This window comes from Protopterus annectens, chromosome 1.part1 (assembly GCF_019279795.1).
Source record: "Protopterus annectens isolate FY-2018-M chromosome 1.part1, PAN1.0, whole genome shotgun sequence".
Lineage (NCBI taxonomy): Eukaryota > Metazoa > Chordata > Ceratodontiformes > Protopteridae > Protopterus > Protopterus annectens.
The window spans coordinates 1,430,916,841-1,430,938,569 of NC_056726.1; the positions used below are offsets into that span (position 1 = coordinate 1,430,916,841).

A 21,729-nucleotide genomic window follows, 5' to 3' on the forward strand; every position below is an offset into this window, starting at 1 on the left:
ATGGGACATAATTATGTCCTACTATCACAGGACATTTCACATTTATTATGGTTTTGGTATGGACACACTTGCCTAGAGGGGGACTGTTCCTCACAATGTAGGACAGGTGGTAACCCAAACCATTGGGCTAGGCTTGGCAATTGGTGGTGCATTAACACAATGTATTTCGCTTCCACTTGGTATAACTAGCGACACTACAATGGAATATGGGCATGGGGTTTTAAATATCTTTGTTCAAGGGATGGGGTCTCAATATTCATCTACGTGCCTTTGTGTTTACTTCTTATTGTGGTGTTCGCAATGATGTCTTGTATGCTTTGCATACATTTCAGTATCCACGGACACTGACAGGAGTGATTACTATTAGAGGCGGGCTGTACTAGTCAGCATTTTTGGTTGCGCGTATGCAGCCAACATGTTCACGCCTCCGTGCAGCACTTGGCCATGCCCCCTGCACTCGTACATGTTTCCTATACACGTGGCCGTTATGGCAGCACGCCTTCCTTAATATGCATGTGGTGCTGCTGCGCCATATCTACGCCACACGGTCGGTGCAAGGCTAACACCGTCCTTTCACAAATAAATTACACACATTTAAATTAAATAACAATATAACATGATACCTTTTCACCAATGTTTCAATTACCTTGATTTTAATACACATTCTTAAATAATTGCACCATTTAAACTAGGCTTGTTATATGCATTGACTAAAAAATTGCAAAGCTGTCTCTGCATCTAGGATGAAGAACAAAAATTGTTTGTATTGTTTACATGCTTATACAATGTAGTATTCTCATCCCACATGAAATTTTCAATCAATTGGCTGAATAAAGTAACATGGCTGCTGGCAGCCAGTTGTGTTAATCAATACGGCCAAACACTACTTTTCAATGTCGTGGTAAAGGTAAGTGTTGGGGAGTCTAGTGATCACATAATGTTGGTGGTATGTACATCTTTGTATGTGTGTAGCTGCATGAGTGAGTGTATGCATGAGTGTCTCCTTGAAAAGTCACAATAAGAGAGTTAGTTAGGGGGTTGGGTAAGCTTGCGTGCATGTGTGTATGTATGTATATGAATAAATGAATGTGCCTGTCAGTGTGATTTTGGGTGATCTGATATGTGTGTGTGCATGTGTGTGTGTGTGTGTGTGTGTGTGTGTGTGTGTGTGTGTGTGTGTGTGTGTGTGTGTGTGTGGATTGGGGGTTGTCATACCTCCACACTCCCCTTCAGTAATGCAACTTGGGGGGGGGGACTAACAACCAGGGAAAACTTTTTAATAATGTGCCTTAACTGCACTTAGGGGTAGGGGAAACACTAGACAGCAGAGAAAGACACATAGAAAAAAAAGATGCTATGTGTTGGGGGACACTAGATACAAGTGAGAACTATGCATATCCTGCTTTAAAGTCACCTAGGAAAAAAACAGATAGGTTCATAGGTTCATACTAGGCTATCTGCCCTAGGGCATTTATAAGCCTAGCCAGAGTGTGTGTGGCTTTCACCACCCCTTAGGATGAGAATACTATGCCCATTTAGGGTTTAGTTTACTGTGCCTCTGTCTAGTAGTGACACAGAGATGACCCCCGGGGTAAACCTACGATCTCCCATCCACTCGTCAAGACTTTTCCTGAATAGAGTTAGTGAGGGGCTCTGCCTAACATGGATTGGGATTCTGTTCCAGAGTATAGGGAGCCTCTTGGTTATGAATCTGTCCCTCCAGCATGTCCTATTTATTTCTGTAAATTAACTAAAATAAATAAAATTAAAAATGGAGGCTGACACAGCTGAGGCCTAACTGTTGTCATTCCTTTCCTTTTTGTTTAGGAACTTCTTCATCAACTGAAAAAGTACATAGCCATGCTCTATAAATATGCTGTATACAGGAATACCTAATTTGCATATGATGTGATTAGTGGCCAATGAGTTGAGGTTTAAGTCTCTTGCTCTGGCTCTGATGAATTTGGATTTTTTGAGTTGGAGCATGTCCATTAATTCAGGATTGGACATGACCTTGTACGCTAGGCACAGGTCACCTTTGAGTAGGCGGTATGCGACTGAATAGAGCTGGAGTTTTTTCAGTCGGGCAACATATGACATATGTTTAAGACCCTTTATCCTCTTAGTGAGGAACTTTTGGGGTCTTTCCAACTGCTGCAGGTGTCGGGTAAGATACATCCAAAATGGGGCATTGTACTCAATCATTGGCCTAATAAGAGATGAGTACAAGGGCACAATGACCTCTCTTGATCTAGATGTGAAACCCTTCATGATAAGGTGGGCAATACAGAAGGTCTTCCTAACCACTTTGGCAATGTGAGTGTCAAATGAGAGGTTACTTTCAACCTGGGTCCCTAGGTCCCTGATTACCTCTTCCGTACTTAATGGATTACCACCTATGTGGTAGTTTGTGGGTACCTTGTTTTTTCCAAAGGGTATGACTATACATTTTTTGGCGTTAAGCTTAAGGCCATGGCTCTGGCACCAATTATCCATTTCTATGAGTCCTCTCTGAAGGATGTTTGTGTCCGCTGGAGTATCAATTATGGCACCCAGTTTGCAGTCATCTGCAAACTTTGTCAGCCACAATCCTCCTATGTTTGCCTGTACCTCGGAAAAATAAATGCCAAACAAGAGGGGTCCCAGGACTGAGCCCTGTGGGACACCGCTTGTGACTAGCTTAGAGTCTGACATAGCTCCAGCAACTCTGACCCTGTGGGTTCTGTCCTTGAGCCATTTTTCAACCCATCTCATGACATATGGGTTTACATTTAAGCTGATGAGTTTGTCTATGATGCCCGAGTGTGGTATTGCGTCAAAGGCTTTTGCAAGGTCAAGGTAGGCTGTGTGAACTGCCTTACCTTCATCAATGGCCTTACTGACGGTTTCAAAAAAGTCGACCAAGTTCAAAAGGCAGGATCTGCCCTTGACAAAGCCAAATTGGGTAGGATCCAATGTTTGTAGGTCCCCAATGTCTTTGTTTATGAGTTCCATAATGATCCTCTCCATAGCTTTGCAGACCAGGCTTGTCAAGCTTATGGGGCGGTAATTTCCAGGGTCCGTAGAAGCACTGCCTTTGTGAAGTGGGACCACTGTTGCCGTACGCCACTTTTTTGGTACGTATCCTGTAGTAAGGCTAAGATTAAACAGCAGCCTTATGTTTGGGTTTAGTTCCTCTTGGAGTTCATGTAGCACACAGCCCGGGACACCGTCCGGTCCCATTGATGCTGTGTTTTCAGCTTTAGAGAGGGCGGCTCTCACCTGGGCATCTGAGATGTTAGGGAGGCTACACTCTGCTGGGATAGTTATTTCTCCTTTTGGGGGGGAGGAGGAGGAGAAATTTGCACTGAACCTATCTGCCAGAATGTTGGCAATGTCAGTGGGTTCAGTGTATTTATTGTCATTTTGGACTAACTCTGAGCATATCTGGGAGTTTCCACCCAGGTTTCTAACATAGCTAAAGAAGGCCTTGTGATTGTCTTTTGTGTCTTTTGTGATTTTTTTTTTCAAAGTTAGCCTTGGATGATTTTATGAGTGATTGTAGTTTTTTGCTAGTACTGATCAGAGATGCCTTCCCATTTAGGGATTTTGCTGTGTCATGTAGTAGCTTCCTCCTTCTGTTGTAAAGTTTGTTTATGGCTGGGGTCCACCATACCGGGTGCCTGCCTTTGAGGGAATGGGTCTTTGTTTTATTTGGGATTGCATGATCCATGCATTCTTGAAGGTACACGTAGAAGGCATTTGCAAAGGATTCAGCAGTGTGGGTTGTGGTTTCCACTGGCCCAGGGACCTTGAAGGATACCAATTCAGTCTTAAGAAGTGTGAAGTTGGCTTTTGAGAAGTTCTTCACTGTGGTCTTTTGTGCAGGGGGTGGGGGCGGGATGTGGATTTCCAGTGAGATTAATTTATGGTCTGATCTTACCAATGAGGGATATACTTCCGGTGTGGAGCATTTTGTCCCCATGTTTGTGATGATCAGGTCTAGTATATTGTCTCCTCTTGTGGGAATGGTGACTAGTTGTTCCATCGCATTTGAGTTTATGAATTCTAGGAATCTTTGGGCTAGGGTGTTTGGGCTTGAGTAATGTTCCCAGTCTATGTTTGGGTAGTTGAAGTCTCCCAATATGATGGTATTTGGAGAGACATTCATACTCTCCAGTATCTTCAGGAAGGCTGTGTGAGTTTCCTGAGTTTGTGAGGGTGGTCTGTAGCATGCTACAAATTGTAAGGCAGTTTTGCCTATGGTTAGTTGCACCTGGATGGTCTCTGATGCTTCGTGCATTGCCACTAACCTGGAGGTGTGGGTATCTTTGATGAATATGGATACTCCCCCTCCTTTTGTGGTTTGGTCCAAGTTTTGGGGCCGGAAAGCATGATATGAGGTAAAACCTGATAGTGCTGGGGTGCTCTCAGGAGCCTTGAACCAGGTTTCAGTCACTGCACAGACATTGATGTTCTCCATACTGAGGAGGGCTTCGAGGGCGTGCATCTTGAGGTTTAGACTTCTGGCATTGAGCAGCATTACCCTTATTTTTTTCCACTTGTGTTTTCTAGGGAGGTAGGTTTGTCATTTGAGCCTTGCCTAAAAAAGGCACTATGGGGGTGGCAAGAGCCTTTGCCAATATCCGGAAGCCCAGGGGTGACAGGTGCAAGCCATCCCTTGTGAAGCAGCGTGGCTTCTCAAGCATGTCATCCCAAGCAGACAGACATTGGATCCCCTTTGAATGACACCAGTGATTAAGCCAATTGTTAAAACTGATCATTTTGTCTTTGTACTGTGGCATCATTCTTGGTGAGGGTAAGATGCTGCTCAGGGTCAGGGTCATACCGGCCTGGGCTACATAATCAGAGAGCTCCTCTATGTCTCTTTTCATGTAGTCCAGGGAGGTATGTCTCAGGTCGTTCACACCGGCATGTACAATAACTGAGTCATATTTGTACTTGCTGTGGAGTGACCTGAGTACTTGTGTTATGTGGCGGTTTCTAGCTCCTGACAGGCAGCTTACTGTGACCTCATCTTTGTTCAGTCTGGTGAGCAGGACGTCAGTGTGTCTGACTATGGAGTCACCTATTACAAGTGTGTCTGGCATGTTGTTTGGCCTTAAGGGCTGTGACTGTTTAGCACACTGACTTTGTGACCTATGTGTTCCATGTGCTATGTCTTGAGGTGGCGGATGCTTGGGTGTCTGCTTTGGAGGCCTCTGTTGTTTTGGTAGATTTTTAATCAGCGCCTCCGAGTATGTTTTTGTGTGTTTATGTGTTTGGTTTGCAGTTGTGATAGTTCTATGTGAGACTGGGTTTGTGGTGTGCGTGGTTACCTTCTCCTCCTTGCATAACATAAAGTACAATAAAACACGCCTATTTAAATACAAAATAGCTATCATGTGACTTGCAGCCATAATCACATGATAAATAAAATACAATGAAATACATATAAAGTATTTAATAACATATAAGATATAAAATATAAAATATAAACTTTAAAATGTATAAACATTACTTTAATCTAGTGTGTTGTATCTTTGTCAGAATGAGTTTTAATGATACACTAGCATTTAGACCTGGAATTATGTCGGCAGAGAGTCTCACTATCCATTCATATTCCCTGATGTCTAGGAGATTAGACAAATCTCCTCCTCTAATCGTTGCCGTTACATGATCAATTATTCTAAACTTAAAACTATGAGTAGTTCCATAAGTTTGTATATGCTTATACAGTGCATTATTTTCATTGCCTAGCCTAATATTGGACTTATGCTCTATAATTCTTTCTTTGAGTTTCCTTGTAGTCTTACCCACATAGAATGATGGGCAGCTCTCACAGGTTGCTAAGTAGACTACATAATTAGTAGCACAAGTACCATAACCATAAAATTTAAATATTTTCTTTGATACAGGTTGTATAAAAATATCAATATCAGACTGGGGTAGTTTATTGTTTACATACTTAAATATATTCCCACAACAACTACAATTATGACAAGCATAGGTACCATGCTTCGTCGTCACATTTGACCCGAATCCTACATTATTAAAGTCCTTAAATCCTAGTATACTTTTTAATGTTCTCATATTTCGATAGCTAAATTGGGGCCTATCCCCTACTATCAATTTGATGTCTTCTTGCGCTAACAAGACCTTCCAATATTTAGTTATTACATTCCTAATGGCATATGTCATAGGGTTAAATGAGGTAATGAACTTTAGTTCAGAGTCATTACTTGGTGATACTCGAGAAGCCTCTCCCTCATTAGATGTCATAAGGACAGTAGGTTTGTAGAGTGTATCCCTATGTGATATAACATGTTCTTTAACGTTTAAAAGCAAGTCCATGGGATAACCACTTTTTATAAAATCTTCATAAGTTTCATCAATCTGTTTTAGAAATACCTCATTCTTAGTGTTTAGTCTACTAGTCCTAGCCATTTGGGCTTTGACTATGCCTTTGAACACATGAGGTGCATGCATACTGGTTGCATGTAGATATCTACCAGATGCTACCTCTTTCTTAAATACCATTGTGTCAATACCATTATTATACTTTTTAACTGTGATATCCAAAAAATTTATAGATGTATTGGAAACTTCTATCTTGAATTTCAAAAAAGTAGTTGTGTCATTTAGATATGAGATATATTCCATAAGTTCAGGTAAAGGCCCTTTCCAAAGGAAAAAACAGTCATCTACAAACCTCTGATAAAAAATGAGATTATCATTCAGGTATTTTTCACCATCATTCACATATTTCTTCTCCCATTGGTAAAGAACAAGGTTGGCATACATATTTGCCATCGGTGTACCCATTGCTACCCCTGTTTGCTGTAGATAATAATTATTATCAAAAAGAAATATGTTATTCTTCAGTACCAAATCCAGTAACATGCAGATATTCTCTGTATGCCTAGTTGTAAACTGTGAGAAATGTGTTAAAAAACTTCTTATTGAATCTATACCATGGTCATTGGGAATGACCGTGAATAATGAATTAATATCCATAACTACCATATATATACTATTAATATTTATATCTAGTTCCTTTAAATTCAAGTAGCAATGTCTTAACTTAGCAAGAAAATCGGATGTATCTTTATGCACTGTTTTACATTTAGTTAACAAGGGTTGTAATTGCTTCTGTAGATATAAGGAAATTGGTTCAGTTATCCAGCCCTTTCCAGATACAATCGGTCTCATTGGGGGATTATCCTTAGACTTATGTACTTTAGAAACTCGATATAATTGTGGTATGACAGGGCATGGAACTGTAAAACAGTGAAACAAATCTAGTGTAATATCATTTGACAACTGGAGTTCATATATACACATATTCACATAGCTAATACATCTCTTGACTTCTAGTATTGATATTTGTTTAAATGCTGCTTCATCTCTAAGTAGTAACATTACAGATTGTATATATACACATTTATCCATGATAACTATAGAGCCTCCTTTGTCTGCCTTCTTAATAATAATGTTAGGTTCATAGGTTCATAGGTTCATACTAGGCTATCTGCCCGAGGGCATTTACAAGCCTAGCCCATCGTTTTGTGGCTTACGCCACCCCTTTAGTATGGGGAACTATACCCATTATTTTGCTGTGCCTCTGTCGAGCAGTGACACTGAGGTAATCCCTGGGGTATATCTGCGATCTCCCATCCATTGGTCAAGATTTCTCTTGAACAAGGCCAGCGAGGTGCTCTGCCTCACATGTACCGGGATTTTGTTCCACAGCATAGGGAGTCTTTGGGTGATGAATCTATCCCTCCAGCACGTCCTATTAATAGCTGTGTCAAGGTTTAAGTCTCCCCCTTGTGGCTCTCATCGATCTAGATTTTTTGAGGTGAAGCATATTCATCAAATCTGGGTTTGACATGGCCTTGTATGTTAGGCAAAGGTCACCTCTGAGCAAGCGGTAAGTGACTGAATAGAGCTGGAGTTCTTTCAGTCGGGCAGCATAGGACAGATTTTTGAGACCCTTTATCCCTTTGGTGAGGAACTTTTGTGGCCTCTCCAGCTGCTGCAAGTGTCGGGTCAGATACATTCCAAATGGGGCATTGTACTCAATCATTGGTCTGATGAGTGATGAGTAAAGGGAGACTATGACCTCCCTTGATCTAGATGAGAATCCCTTCATGATAAGGTGGGCAATGTAGAAGGTTTTCCTAACTACTTTAGCTACATGGGTGTCGAATGACAGACTACTATCAACCTGGGTCCCCAGGTCCCTGATGACTTCTTCTGTGCTCAGTGGATTGCCACCTATTTGGTAGCTAGGGGTAACCTTGTTTTTCCCGAAGGGTATGACTATGCATTTTTTGGCATTTAACTTTAGGCCTTGGCTCTGGCACCAGTTATCCATTTCTGTGAGACCCTTCTGAAGGATATCTGTGTCAGATGTGTTTTCTACTATGGCACCCAGTTTGCAGTCATCTGCAAACTTTGTCAGCCATAACCCTCCTGTGTTTGCTTGTACTTCGAAAAGTAGATGCCAAACAAGAGTGGGCCCAGGACTGAGCCCTGTGGGACACCACTTGTGACAGGCTTTGAGTCTGACATGGCGCCAGCAACTCTGACATTGTGGGTTCTGTCACTCAGCCAGTTTGCAACCCATCTTGTGATGTATGGGTTGACATTTAAGCTGATGAGTTTTTCAATGATACCCGAGTGGGGTATTGTATCGAAGGCCTTAGCCAGATCGAGGTAGGCTGTATGGACTGCCTTTCCCTCATCAATGGCTTTGGTGACTGTTTCGAAAAAGTCAACCAAGTTTAAAAGGCATGATCTGCCTTTGACAAAGCCAAACTGGGTTGGATCCAAAGTCTGCAAATTCCCTATGTCTTTATTTATGAGGTCCATTATGATCCTCTCCATGGCTTTGCAGATAAGGCTTGTCAAGCTAATGGGCCGGTAATTTCCAGGGTCGGTGGAGGCACCGCCTTTGTGAAGTGGTACCACAGTTGCAGTGCGCCACTCCTGGGTACGTATCCAGAGGTAAGACTTTGATTAAACAGCTGTCCTAGCTGTGGGTTTAATTCCTCATTGAGTTCATGGAGCACACAGCCGGGGACACCATCAGGTCCCATGGATGCTGTGTTTTTGCTTTGGAGAGAGCAGTTCTCACTTGGGCGCTGGAGATGTTTGGGGGCTGCAATCGCTTTGGTATAGATATCTCTCCTTTTGGGGAGGGGAGAAGTTTGCACTGAACCTGTCAGCCAGTATGTTGGCAATATCTGTAGGATCAGTAATCTTCACATCATTTTGAACTAGTTCTGAGCATATCTGGGAGTTTCCTCCCAGGTTTCTAACATAGCTAAAGAAGGCCTTATGATTGTCTTTTGAGTCTTTAGCTATTTTTCTCTCGAAATTTGCTTTGGATGATTTTATGAGAGCTCTTAGTTTTTTACTTATAGTGATCAAGGGTGTCTTACCTTTTAAGGATTTTGCTCAATCTTGTAGTAGCTTCCTCCTTTTGTTGTAGAGTTTGTTTATGGCTGGGGTCCACCAGACTGGACGCTTGCCTTTGGTACAAAGAGTCTTTGTTTTGCTTGGGATTGCCTTATCCATGCAGTCCTGCAGGTGCTGGTAGAAGGCATTTGTAAGTGATTCAGTGGCTTGAGTACTGTTTTCCGCTGGCTCGGGACTTAAAGGAGACCACACTAGTCTTTAGAAGTGTGAAGTCGGCTTTTGAGAAGTTCTTTACTGTGGTCTTTTTTATTTCAGGTGGGGGTGGGATGAGGACCTCCAGCGAGATTAGTTTGTGGTCTGATCTCACCAGTGAGGGGTACACCTCCGGTGTTGAACATTGTGCTCCCATGTTCGTGATGATGAGATCAAGTATGTTATCTCCTCTTGTGGGGATGGTGACTAGTTGTTCCATGGCATTTGAGTTTATGAATTCCAGGAACGTTTGGGCTTGAGTAGTGTTCCCAGTCTATATTAGGGTAATTGAAGTCACCTAATATGATGGTGTTTGGTGATACATTTATCCCTCTAGTGTTTTCAGGAAGGCCATGTGAGGTTCCTGAGTTTGTGAGGGTGGCCTGTAACATGCTACAATTTGCAGAGCAGTCTTGCCTATGGTTAATTGCACCTGGATGGTCTCCGATGCATCGTGCGTTGCCACCAGTCTTGAGGTGTGGGTGTCCTTGATGAATATGGATACCCCCCCTCCTTTCTTGGTATTGTCCGGATTTTGGGGCCGGAACGCATGATATGAGGTAAAACCTGATAGCTGGGGTGCTCTCAGGAGCCTTGAACCAGGTTTCTGTCACAGCACAGACATCAATGTTCTCCATACTGAGAAGGGCCTCGAGTGCATTTTGAGATTTAGACTTCTGGCATTGAGCAGCATTACCCTTAGTTTTTCCTTTTTGTGTTCTAGGGTGGTAGGTTTAGAATTTGAGCCTTGCCTAAAAAGGCACTATGGGGTGGCAAGAGCCTTTGCCAATATCCGGAATCCCAGGGTGACAGGTGCAAGCCATCCCTTGCAGCGTGGCTTGTCCAGCATGTCATCCCAGGCAGACAGACACTGGATCCCCTTTGAATGACACCAGTGTTTAAGCCAATTGTTAAAGCTGATCATCTTATCTCTGTATTGTGGCATCATTCTTGGTGAAGGTAGGATACTACTCAAGGTCAGGGTCATACCTGCCTGGGCTACATAATCAGAGAGCTCCTCAATGTCTCTTTTCATGTAGTCCAAGGAGGTACGCCTCAGGTCGTTTACACCAGCGTGGACAATGACTGAGTCATATTTGTACCTGCTGTTGAGAGACCTGAGTGCTTGCATTATGTGGCGGATTCTAGTGCCCGACAGGCAGCTTACTGTGACCTTCTCCTTACTCAGTCTGGTGAGCGGACGCCAGTGTGTCTGACTATGGAGTCACCAATGACTAGTGTGTCTGGCATTGTGTTTGGCCTTAAGGGCTGTGACTGTTTGACACTCTGACTGTGAGGTCTATGTGTTGCAGGTGTTGTGTTCTGAGGTGGTGGTTGTTTGGGTGTCTGCTTTGGTGGCCTCTGCTGTTTTGGTAGATTTTTGATCAGAGCCTCTGAGTATGTCTTTGTGTGTTTATGTGTATGATTTGAGGTTGTAATGGTACTATGTGAGACTGGGTCTATAGTGTGTGTGGTAACCTTCTCCTCCTGACTGGTCTTGCCAGTCCTATGTTGAGAGAGCTCAGCCTCCAGTTTGGCCATATAGTTGCATCTCTCGCATGTATTTGTGTTTTGTGGGAGGAGGAGAGGGTTGTCTGTGTACATGAGGCAATTGTAACATTGCCTCAATATTCCCAGGTTCACCAGCTGAGCAGGAGAGGACACTAGCAACTGATCCCTCGACATGCTAGAAGGAATAGACAAAAAAACTTTAAAAGATTCCGGGACGTGGGTGACCGAGAAATGGGGGTTGCCTTTTGGGGTACTATCTATGACAAGAGTGCCGTATCAAGGTAATAAGTACTGTAGGAGCAAGTGCTACGTTTAACAGATAGAGAATAGTCTACTTGGAGTCAAGTAGAGATGATCTTTTAATTATAGGATACGCTGATTAGATCAGTAGTATAGTTCGAGGAAGGTAGTTTTAAGGAAAATTTGAAGAGTGGACTTTAGGTAGCCCAAATAGTTTAAACCTGCTTAACCGGCTGCCCTAGTGTGCAACGGTAGCAACTCCGCTAAATCGGCTAAATCGCTAATGCGCTAAAAGCGTGCTTTATAGCAGGGGACTGGAAAAGACAGGAAATGACCCAAAATGGCCAATAAACTACAAGGTACTGCCTTAAACCACTCCTCTGAGGACAAATGAAGGAGTTATGGAAATGACCCCTAGTGGCCAATAAAACTACAGTTTCAAGTCAGTAACCACCTCTACGGGGGGCAGGGAAGCTGCTCAATGTTAGTCACTGCCACTGATGAACACAGAGACCCTCCTTCAGCCCAAGCAAAAATGGCCTCACAGAAACTTTCAAACAGTTCAGGAACAGCAAGCCTGTAACTGAACTTTTTTAACTCTCAGAAAAGTGGGAAAAAAGCAAGATTTTTTTTGTGCTTGGCTTTTACAGAGATAGCAGAGGTTCACAAGTAATATCAAGTTATAACAGTGCAGTAAATGACCCCACACAAGAGTGCTAGGTCAAGGACAGAAAATATGCAAGTTTTAAGAAAAAAACGATTTAAAATTAAGTGCAAACAGGAAATTCGGATAATAATAATTAGGATTATCCTTCAGCTCATTCATCGAGCATGTAATGTTAAAGACTGTGTTAGTTCTTTCACAAGCATAAATTTGTCTAATGTCAGACTCACATAGATTATTAAATGCTATTAGGACAGGTGGATAGCAGGGCATAAATACACTACGTCTTTTACATAAGTTAGTATCATAGCTTTCATTTTTAAAAATTAATTTTAGTGCTATCAATCTAATGAATAATTTCAGATCTTTTAATACTTTTACCATATCTTCTTTTCAAGTAGGTATAAAGCCCAGTCCTTTCTCCAATACAGCAATATGCTCCGAAGTTAAAGAAAGAGCTGATAAGTTAATAATACCTGCCATCATCTTCTGGCTAGTTTCAACTGTTTTGGTGGACTATCGTTTTTCCGTTTAGCTTCCAATGCTGAGTTTACATCCCTAAATTTCATTCTTCCCCTCGAAGTTGACCTAGCTGCATCATTCTTCTCGTTATCCTTTACGTGTTCTGCTTGTTGCAATTGAAATGGTTTTATGAAAAAGTTTGTTAAAGTCTTTTGAGAAACATGTGGCGAAGAATTCGCCTTCCCTTCTTTACCCGACTTGGCGTGGTTGTCTGTAGTAGCCTGTTCCACAGTCTGTACTCCATCATGCGCTGCTGTCGTCTTACGTGATAGGTTAACATCCAATCCGAACACCGTTTTCTGTCCTTTATTCGCCGGTAAGTTTAAAGACGTATTCACCTTCTCCTCCTGCCTGGTCTTGCCAGTACCAAATTGAGAGAGCTCAGCCTCCAGTTTGGCTATATAGTTGCATCTCTAACATATATTTGTATTTGTTGGGAGGAGGAGAGGGTTGTCTGTGTACATGAGGCAATTGTAACATTGCCTCAAGATTCCCAGATTCGCCAGCTGAACAGGAGAGGATGCCAGCAACTGACCCTTCGACATGCTAGAATAGTGAAAAAGATTGCTGTGTAACTGAGTCAGAAAGGATCTATAGGGAAATGGGTACTCAAGGGAATTTAGGTGAAAGAAGTACTTTCTTTTGTTTAAGAGTGCTTTACCTGTATAAAAAATGCTTTAGGAGCAAGTGCTGAGCTTTACAGTTAGAGAATAGGCTGTTTAGATTGCAAGTAGAGCAGTTCTAAGGGAAAAATTGAAGAGTAGTCTTTACGTAGCCAGAAATAGTTTAAACTTGATTAACCGGCACTGCCCTATGCTGCTCTATGTGCAACTTCGCACTAATTTGCGCTAAAACACGCTAAAGCGCGCAAAAGTGGGCTTTATAGCAGGGGGTTGAAAAGAGCCAGGAATTGACCCAAAATGGCCAATAAACTACAAGTTGCTGGGCTGGAACCAATCCTCTAGGGACAAATAGGTTGCTCAGTGCTCCCCACTCCCACTGGTGAACAAAGAAGCTTCCTCTTATCCAAATAAGGATATGGATAGCACAGGAACTAAGACAAAGCCCAGAGATCAGCAAAATCTGAAGACTGGACTATTCTAGTTCAGAAAAGCGGGAAAACAAGGATTTTTTTTTGTTTTTTTTCTTTTTTTACAGAGAAAGGAGAAAAAGTTTCATTCAAACCTGGAAATACATGTGCTCTAAAGCATAAAATCCATTTAAGTTCTGCTTTCTTAATCATATAAATTAGGTTACCACCTCTTAAACGTTCATGTAAAACCTACAATATCCTAATTTTAAAAGAATGTGAAGCATCAGTGTCATTAATACGTTTATAAAGTGCATTATTGCAAACCTTTCTATTTATTTCTGATAAATGACTGTTTATCCATTCCTTTAACTTACAATTAGTTTTTCTGCTGTAATAGGCTTCACATGCCATACACTTAGCTAGATAGATTAAATTCTTGGTGTCACAAGTCCTTAATCTTTTAAAGTAAAAGTATTAGCAAACACTGGATGTTGTATAGTTATACTGATGTAAATATAAGAACAAAATATACATGTATCACATTTAAAAGTGCCTACCCTACTACTAGTAATTGTATTTAATATTTTCGGTTGCTCCTTATAACATAATTTATCCCTTAAACTATGGCACCTCTTATATCCAAAAGATGAAATACTATCCAAGCTGTTCTTAAATTCTGGTATTTGAGTCACTATTGGCTAGTATTTTTTAATAATATTTTTAACGGCATATAACTGGTATGTCCTATCCAAGGTATGAATGGAGGTGGCCACTTATCTTTGGCGTGCCACCGTACTACACATCAGCATGATCATGGCATTATCCCTACTCTGTGCCATTTCCAAGTAGTGCTGAAAATCATCATGCATAACCTAGAGGACTCTGAACATTTCCATCTGACTGTGGCATTGGTCTGAGCCCTAACAATGTTATAGCACATTTCCTGTTGGGTAGCCAATCCTTTACATGTTTCCTGGGGTAGCTTTAAGAAACTCCTGTGCCTGGCTCCCCTTTGTAAAAGTTTCACTGTGGACTGTAAAGGCTGACCATTGTCTTGGGTTTAGAGATACTGATTTAGAAGTGCAGGGGTGTTCCTCCTGTACAGGAATGAGTGGCATGTCAGCTTGTGCTTGACTTTGTGATACTTTGTCACTTTCTGCAGTTACTAATGTAGGGAGAAGAGTCCTGCCATTAAACCTGGGACCTACCTGCCACTTTCCTCATGCTGCTTCATGAGATATGCCTGCCACTTTCCTCACACTGCCTCATAAATGTAACTATATTCTCAACAGCAGTAACAATACCCATTCTGCTCCTGATATCATCCAAATGTATTGGTGTAGTTGAACTGTTTCTTTCTGATGCTGATCTTGTATAAAAAAATTATCTGAGAACATTAATAATAATGGAATAGCATACAGTAATGTATGTTTATAAGGGAGTGAGTGTGACACAAGCACGCCACCTTTATTTCCATTCTGTGGTGATGTACAAAGTTCACATAATAATAATAATAATAATAATAATAATAATAATAATAATAATAATAACAAACTGTGTTGTGTTCAATGAGATTATCCCTTGTCAGCATTCTGTTCTCTATATACATGTATGTTATTGATTTTAAACCAGCCTTCATGAGCAGATGAGAGTTGCTGCTGCTGCAGGCATTGGTGATATGCAACAGTGCTCACATCACCTCTAATTATTCCTGTTCCACCACCTTCTGTGTCATAGTCATCCCCAACAGATGGAGAGTAGGTATTTGTCATCTGATAGTAATTGAATACGAATCAGAGCTTTCTTGGTAGTACAGAATATTGCATTCTACCTGGCCTTGCTTCTAGTATGTGCTATGATAACATTTGCCCTTTTCTTGCACTGTGCCAGTGCTCAATTTCTGCCACCAACTGCATTAATGCCAACAACTGCTTGATTCCAGCCTGAGTACTGCCATAAGGATATCCTAAGTGGTGCCACGAGGATATCCTATATGCTGCCATGAGGATGTCCTAAGTGCTGCCATGAGGATGCCCTAAGGGCTGCCACAAAGATGCCCTAAGTGCTGCCATGAGGATGTCCTTAATGGTGCCATGAGGGCACAGTTTTCCTCATGGATGAAGTTATTCTTTCTCTGTTTTTTTCCCTTATTTTCCATCATTACATGGGGGGGGGGGTCCACAATCAGAAAGTGTGACAGTAATGCTGGAATGTAATTTGCTTCTAAAGTACAAAACACTGACCAAATCTTCCTGCCACCCAGATTAAATAAAAAATGTTCCCCGGGATTCATGAACCTTGCGCCAGGCGCACGCATAGCGTAGGCGTTATAACGCCAAATATGGCCGCCGAGCGATTCAGGTACGATCCAATTCCACGTGCACTACCGGCGTACACCAGATCTGCACAGCTCCCGGCGTAGGTATGCTAAAAACCCTATGTGCGGTGTGTCACCATGCAAATGAAGGCATATAGCGATTCACGAAGTGGTGCAGGCGTAGCATAAGCCCACGGCAATGTAAACCAAAAAAAAAACGGTTTACATTTTCCCAAACATAACATCGGAGTAATGGAAGAGTGTCAGACCCAGGTATCACACTGTTAACATATGCCAATGGCGAAGTACACAGACAATGGCAAAAGAAAATATGCACAACACGTAAATAACAACTTAAATGGCATGTCCACAGTAACTCACATCAGAACCGCAGGGCATGTGTGCGGAAGGTGCAACATAATGAAATAATATAACAATGTTTAAAAAACAGCATCGTAATACACACCAGGTTCACAGCATAATACACCATGGTATGCATGGAATGCCACAACCACGGTGCAAGGGTTGCCAAGGACTCGCAGCAGTCTTCGGCATGGTAAATATGAATTAGTAGTCAATGCCATGCAAATGAGGCAGATAATACTGAATCGCAAATACCCCTCCAGAGTAAGGTTGTACCAAACGGCGCAGCGGTAAAACACCGAGGAGTGGCTCAGAGGGAATACATGACATCCGCAGAGGGGTGTGTCACCATAGCAGTAAGCACATTGGAGCACAGCAAACCTGGGCTGTACATCGCAAATCAAAACTGCAGGACCGGGGTGTGGGGTAATAGTTTATCTGAGAGCACACAATGCGCGCAAAAGTGCATGTGTACGAGGATGACAACGTTCCCGGAACCTAGTAATGTGACGCATGCCCCACAAACAATATCAGAAACAGGAAGGTGATGTGAAGAATATAAGGAAATGCGGAAGAAGTGTAATTGGAGTACTAATGAGCAATCAACACTAATCAACCCACGAAGGCCAATCGACGGCAGCTGACAACTCTGCATGCAGAAACCTGCAAAACGGGATAGGGGAGGCATATGAATGCAAATAAAGTAGGGGAGGTAGCAGATTGCAAAGCTAAAAGACCTGACACAGCAGAGCAAAGCAGACTGGCAGCACAATGGCAGTAGCACACAAAATGCATGATATGCCATGTCCATGAAAGTACAAATGACGGTGCTCTGCAGGATGCATGCCAGAAAATGGTAGGTGCAATGTGCAGAAATAGTAAGGGAAGGTCGAAAGGTAATCCATGGCAGGCAAGAGTAATTCAACACCAAAGGCAACACTGTTGTAGTTCCATCGGTAAAACACGGAAGATAACCCTTAGATACGGGCGTACAAACACACCCTATGACATCATCAGTGTGCACAGCACAATAGCATAAAGTGTGAATGCACACAACACACAGCCGTGTATTCCCAAATGCCGCACCATAGGTGTAAACATACTGGGAACTTTTAAAATGTACATGTTGGGTGCTGCCATAGCTGTGATCCATCAGCATGTGTTAGAGACAGACGGTGTTGTGGAGGAGGATGCCGAAACCACCGCAGGCCTCGGAGGAGATGGAGAGTGTTCAGACCAAGGGTAACCTACCAGGGGCTACATGATCTGGAGATAGTAGAGCATTACAGGGTGGACAGGGACATGTTACAGCAAATAGTAGAGCTGTGCTGGCCATGCCTGAGAACAAGAAACAACAGAGGGGAACCCATCCCAGTGGACACAAAGACATGTGTAAGCTTGCGAATACTGGCCATAGGTACCTTTCATAGGCCAACTGGAGATATAATGGGCATCTCACAGGCATCAGCATCCAGGGTACTACACCAGTTCCTGGATGCCATGTTACCACATGCCAATCAGCATATATATGTCCCCAGATCTCAGGAGGATTTGGCTAGCAATATGCGCCACTTCCAACGTGTGGCACAATACCCGGTGGTACTGGGTGCGATAGACTGTACGCACATACAAATCAAGTCACCACCTGGCGAGCAGGGTAGACGCTACATAAACTGCAAGGGATTCCACTCCATCAATTGCCAGGTTGTGTGCAATGCCCAGGGCATTATCATGGATGTGTGTGCTGGCAGCCCTGGAAGTTACCACGACTCCAATATCTGGCATGCCTCACAGCTGTATCAGGTATTTGTCAGGGGGGACATCCCACAAGGCCATCTCGTGGGGGATGCTGGCTATGCACTGGAGCCATGGATGATGACTCCCATCAGAAATGCACACACACACACATGCAAGAACGCCATAATGAGGCACACGCACAAACCAGAATAATCATAGAGCGTGTGTTCGGGATGCTGAAATCACAGTTCCGGTGCTTGGATACATCTGGTGGAGCCTTGCAGTACTCTCCAGGCACATGTGCCCACATATTCATAGTATGTGCCATGCTACATAATATGATCCTGCAGAAGCAGCTGCTGCAGGGACATAATGGTGAAGGGCCACAAAGCCCACCACAATTGCCAAGGCCAGTCCAGGCACAGAGGGATCCAGACCATGAACACACTGTGCCAGCCCCAGTAGGCAGACGGAGGCATACCCAATATGCCTACGCCTTGGCAAAGAGGGAACGTATAGCACATACTCTGACAGCGTAAGCCCCATGGACTGACACCTCCCCACCTGCACACACAGTGAAATGGATGGCACACAAACATGACCACCTGTAAAGTGTAATGTATGGGTGGCCTTATGTGTGACTCCAACATAGGCAGCCCCCAAACACTGTAAACCCAACAGCCAGTGGAACATGTAACGCCAACACCTGAACAGTACGTGAGTCCTACAGCATATGGCATTGCTGTGTGCATTCGCCAAGCAAGATGTATACATATAAATATATATATATATATGTATATATATATATATATATATATATGTATATATATATATATATATATATATATATATATATATATATATATACACATACGTATATACATATATCTATATATATATATATATATATATATATATATATATATATATATATATATAGATAGATAGATAAATATGTACACATATACATATATATAATACAGATAAGAAAGGGAATCAGAGGGATATAAGGTGACTGAGATGTATCCAGCGATATCTGTACATAGTATAGATAGTGCAACGACAATCTGAACATCCGGGAAGTTCACAATAATAGGATACCGCCAACCATGGAACGTGTAACATACCGATATGCATAACCGCGAGGCTGAAAGACCGACAGAACACAGTACTGTAACAGTACATGCGCGCGTAATAGTATGATGATATGAAGGGAGAGGTAGTCACCGCTGCCGGTGTTGCGGTCCACGTAGGTACTGTGTGCAACCGTCCCCGTGAGTGCCGTAGTATGTGTACGTGTGCGTTGAGGGTGCTGTGTGTGTGTCGCTGTGTGAGTGTAATGTGTGTGTGTCTGCAACATTTGTATGTTGGTGCCAAGGTAGAGGCAGAGCAGAATATTAGGTGTAGGCATACGGTACACTAGCCTCAGGCATATGTTCACTACTAGTCCCAGAGTAGTAGTGACAGCCCCATCCTGGCTAGGTGTGTCCTGACATAGAATGATACAAAGTGAATATGTTCCAGATGGTAGCACAGGAATATTCCCCATAAGAAATGGAAAGGACGTATGTAATAGTCATGCCTGTATGTACGACACTGATATGTTACATGCAATATGATACGTTGGCAAAGTCACACAGCAATAGGTATGTATCGCGGAAAAAAGTATGTGCTACCCCAGTACTGACCGTGGCCACGTGTTGGCCCGTAAACACCGCTGTGTTCCACAAGTGTCAAACAATCAATTCCCATTTGAATATGTGGCAACCACTGGCAAACAGGCTATGCCAACAACAGGACCACAATGACTGCAAATATCTGGGACAGAATGACAAGGGATAGTTGTCACGTACACATAACCGCAGATATACCACATATGTTACGGAGGTATACATGCATCAATCTCACCTGCAGACGATATCGAAACCACATAACAACAGCCCAACCTACAATCCCATAACAAAAGACTATTAACTGTTAACTCTCCAAGTAGGGATGGAGCACACAGACAACTATACTGTTTATGTAGAGATGCAAGGCCCACAAACCGTATCTGTGACGTACAACCACCGATATCCCCCACTGTAGATAATAAAGGAATAGAAACCATAATAGCAGCACAAACATACAGTCAGTCAATGACATCTGCATAACCACAACATATCGCGTGGGAGACACAATTAAAGGCGGATGCATAATTGCATGCGTTGTATAATGGAAAACAACAGCCATGTTACAGTTTTGAATGCAATACCCCGTTATCATTCGTCGGCAGGACAGGTACACCCACATGTTGAACCAAATACTACGCCTGTCACACACAATCCACTCGTGACAGGAATTCAAAATATACTTGTCCCTATGCATAGCAGATGCAGTTACACATAACATAACACAATACAGACCATCTCCACGAAGGTAGGGCAAATAGCCAACACCCAGGTGGAGAATCCAATTATACCCCAGTATTGACGCGTAACTCCCGAATGGAGTAGATGCACAGGTGATATGCACGTAATTACTCACGTACACATAGCCGCTGATATACCACAGAAGTTACGGAGGTATACATGCAGCACGCTCACCTGCAGACGATATTGGAACCAATTAACAACAGCCCAACCTACACTCCCATAACAAAAGACTATTAACTGTTAACTCTCCAAGCAGGGATGGAGCACACAGACAACTATACTGTCTATGTAGAGATGCAAGGCCCACAAACCGTATCCGTTACGTACAACCACCGATATCCCCCACTGTAGATATTAAAGGAATACAAACCGTAATAGCAGCACAGACATACAGTCAGTCAATGACATCTGTATAACCACAACATATCGCGTGGGAGACACAATTAAAGGCGGATGCATAATTGCATGCGTTGTATAAAGGAAAACACAGCCATGTTACAGTTTGGAATGCAATACACCATTATCATTTGTCGGCAGGACAGGTACACCCACATGTTGAACCAAATACTACACCTGTCACACACAATCCACGGGTGACATGAATGCAAAATATACTTGTCCCTATGCATAGCAGTTGCAGTTACACATAACATAACACAATATAGACCATCTCCATGAAGGTAGGGCAAATAGCCAATGCCCAGGTGGAGAATCCAATTATACCCCAGTATCGACGCGTAATTTCCGAATGGAGTAGATGCACAGGTGATATGCACATAATTACTCACTGAGGAACAGCAATTGGTGGGATGAATTCACATGTTGCAGGTATCGACGTATATAAGGATGACTCTCAGGATATTCAAACCGTATGCTCATACTGAAACAGCGTTGTACTACCGATAGCAAAAGGAAACGGCAAAACAATAAACGGAACGAAACACCAACAAGGTATGTAGAACACACGATATGTAAGGTTGTGTAACGCATGATCCGTATTAATAAGATGTACTGTATGTGAATGGTGGTTGTAATTAATTACACTTGTCCGTAATGCAGAAAGTGGTGAAAGGTAGTTATGTAGTGATGTCTTGCTGAGCATACCAATGCTTGTAGACACCGTGTGTACAGCAGTGGGACATCATGTACACAGCAGAGACACCACAAGAGATGCTACAGGAGGGCATTAAAGAAAACAATGCCATACCACACGCTGTTGCTGGCAGTGGATGTCCAACAAGGAAGTGCCATAGCAGGGGATAGTACATGT

General features: G+C 42.6%; 1 protein-coding gene across 1 annotated transcript in view; it reads left to right on the forward strand.

Moving 5' to 3' along the window:
* Positions 1-6,954: 6,954 nt before the first annotated feature.
* LOC122816350 (scavenger receptor cysteine-rich domain superfamily protein-like) overlaps positions 6,955-21,729 on the forward strand; it is a 1,565,493-nt gene continuing 1,550,718 nt past the window's right edge. The window contains exon 1 of the mRNA XM_044089094.1: positions 6,955-6,973. Coding sequence (XP_043945029.1) covers positions 6,955-6,973 — 19 coding nt within the window. The remainder of the gene's footprint in view (positions 6,974-21,729) is intronic.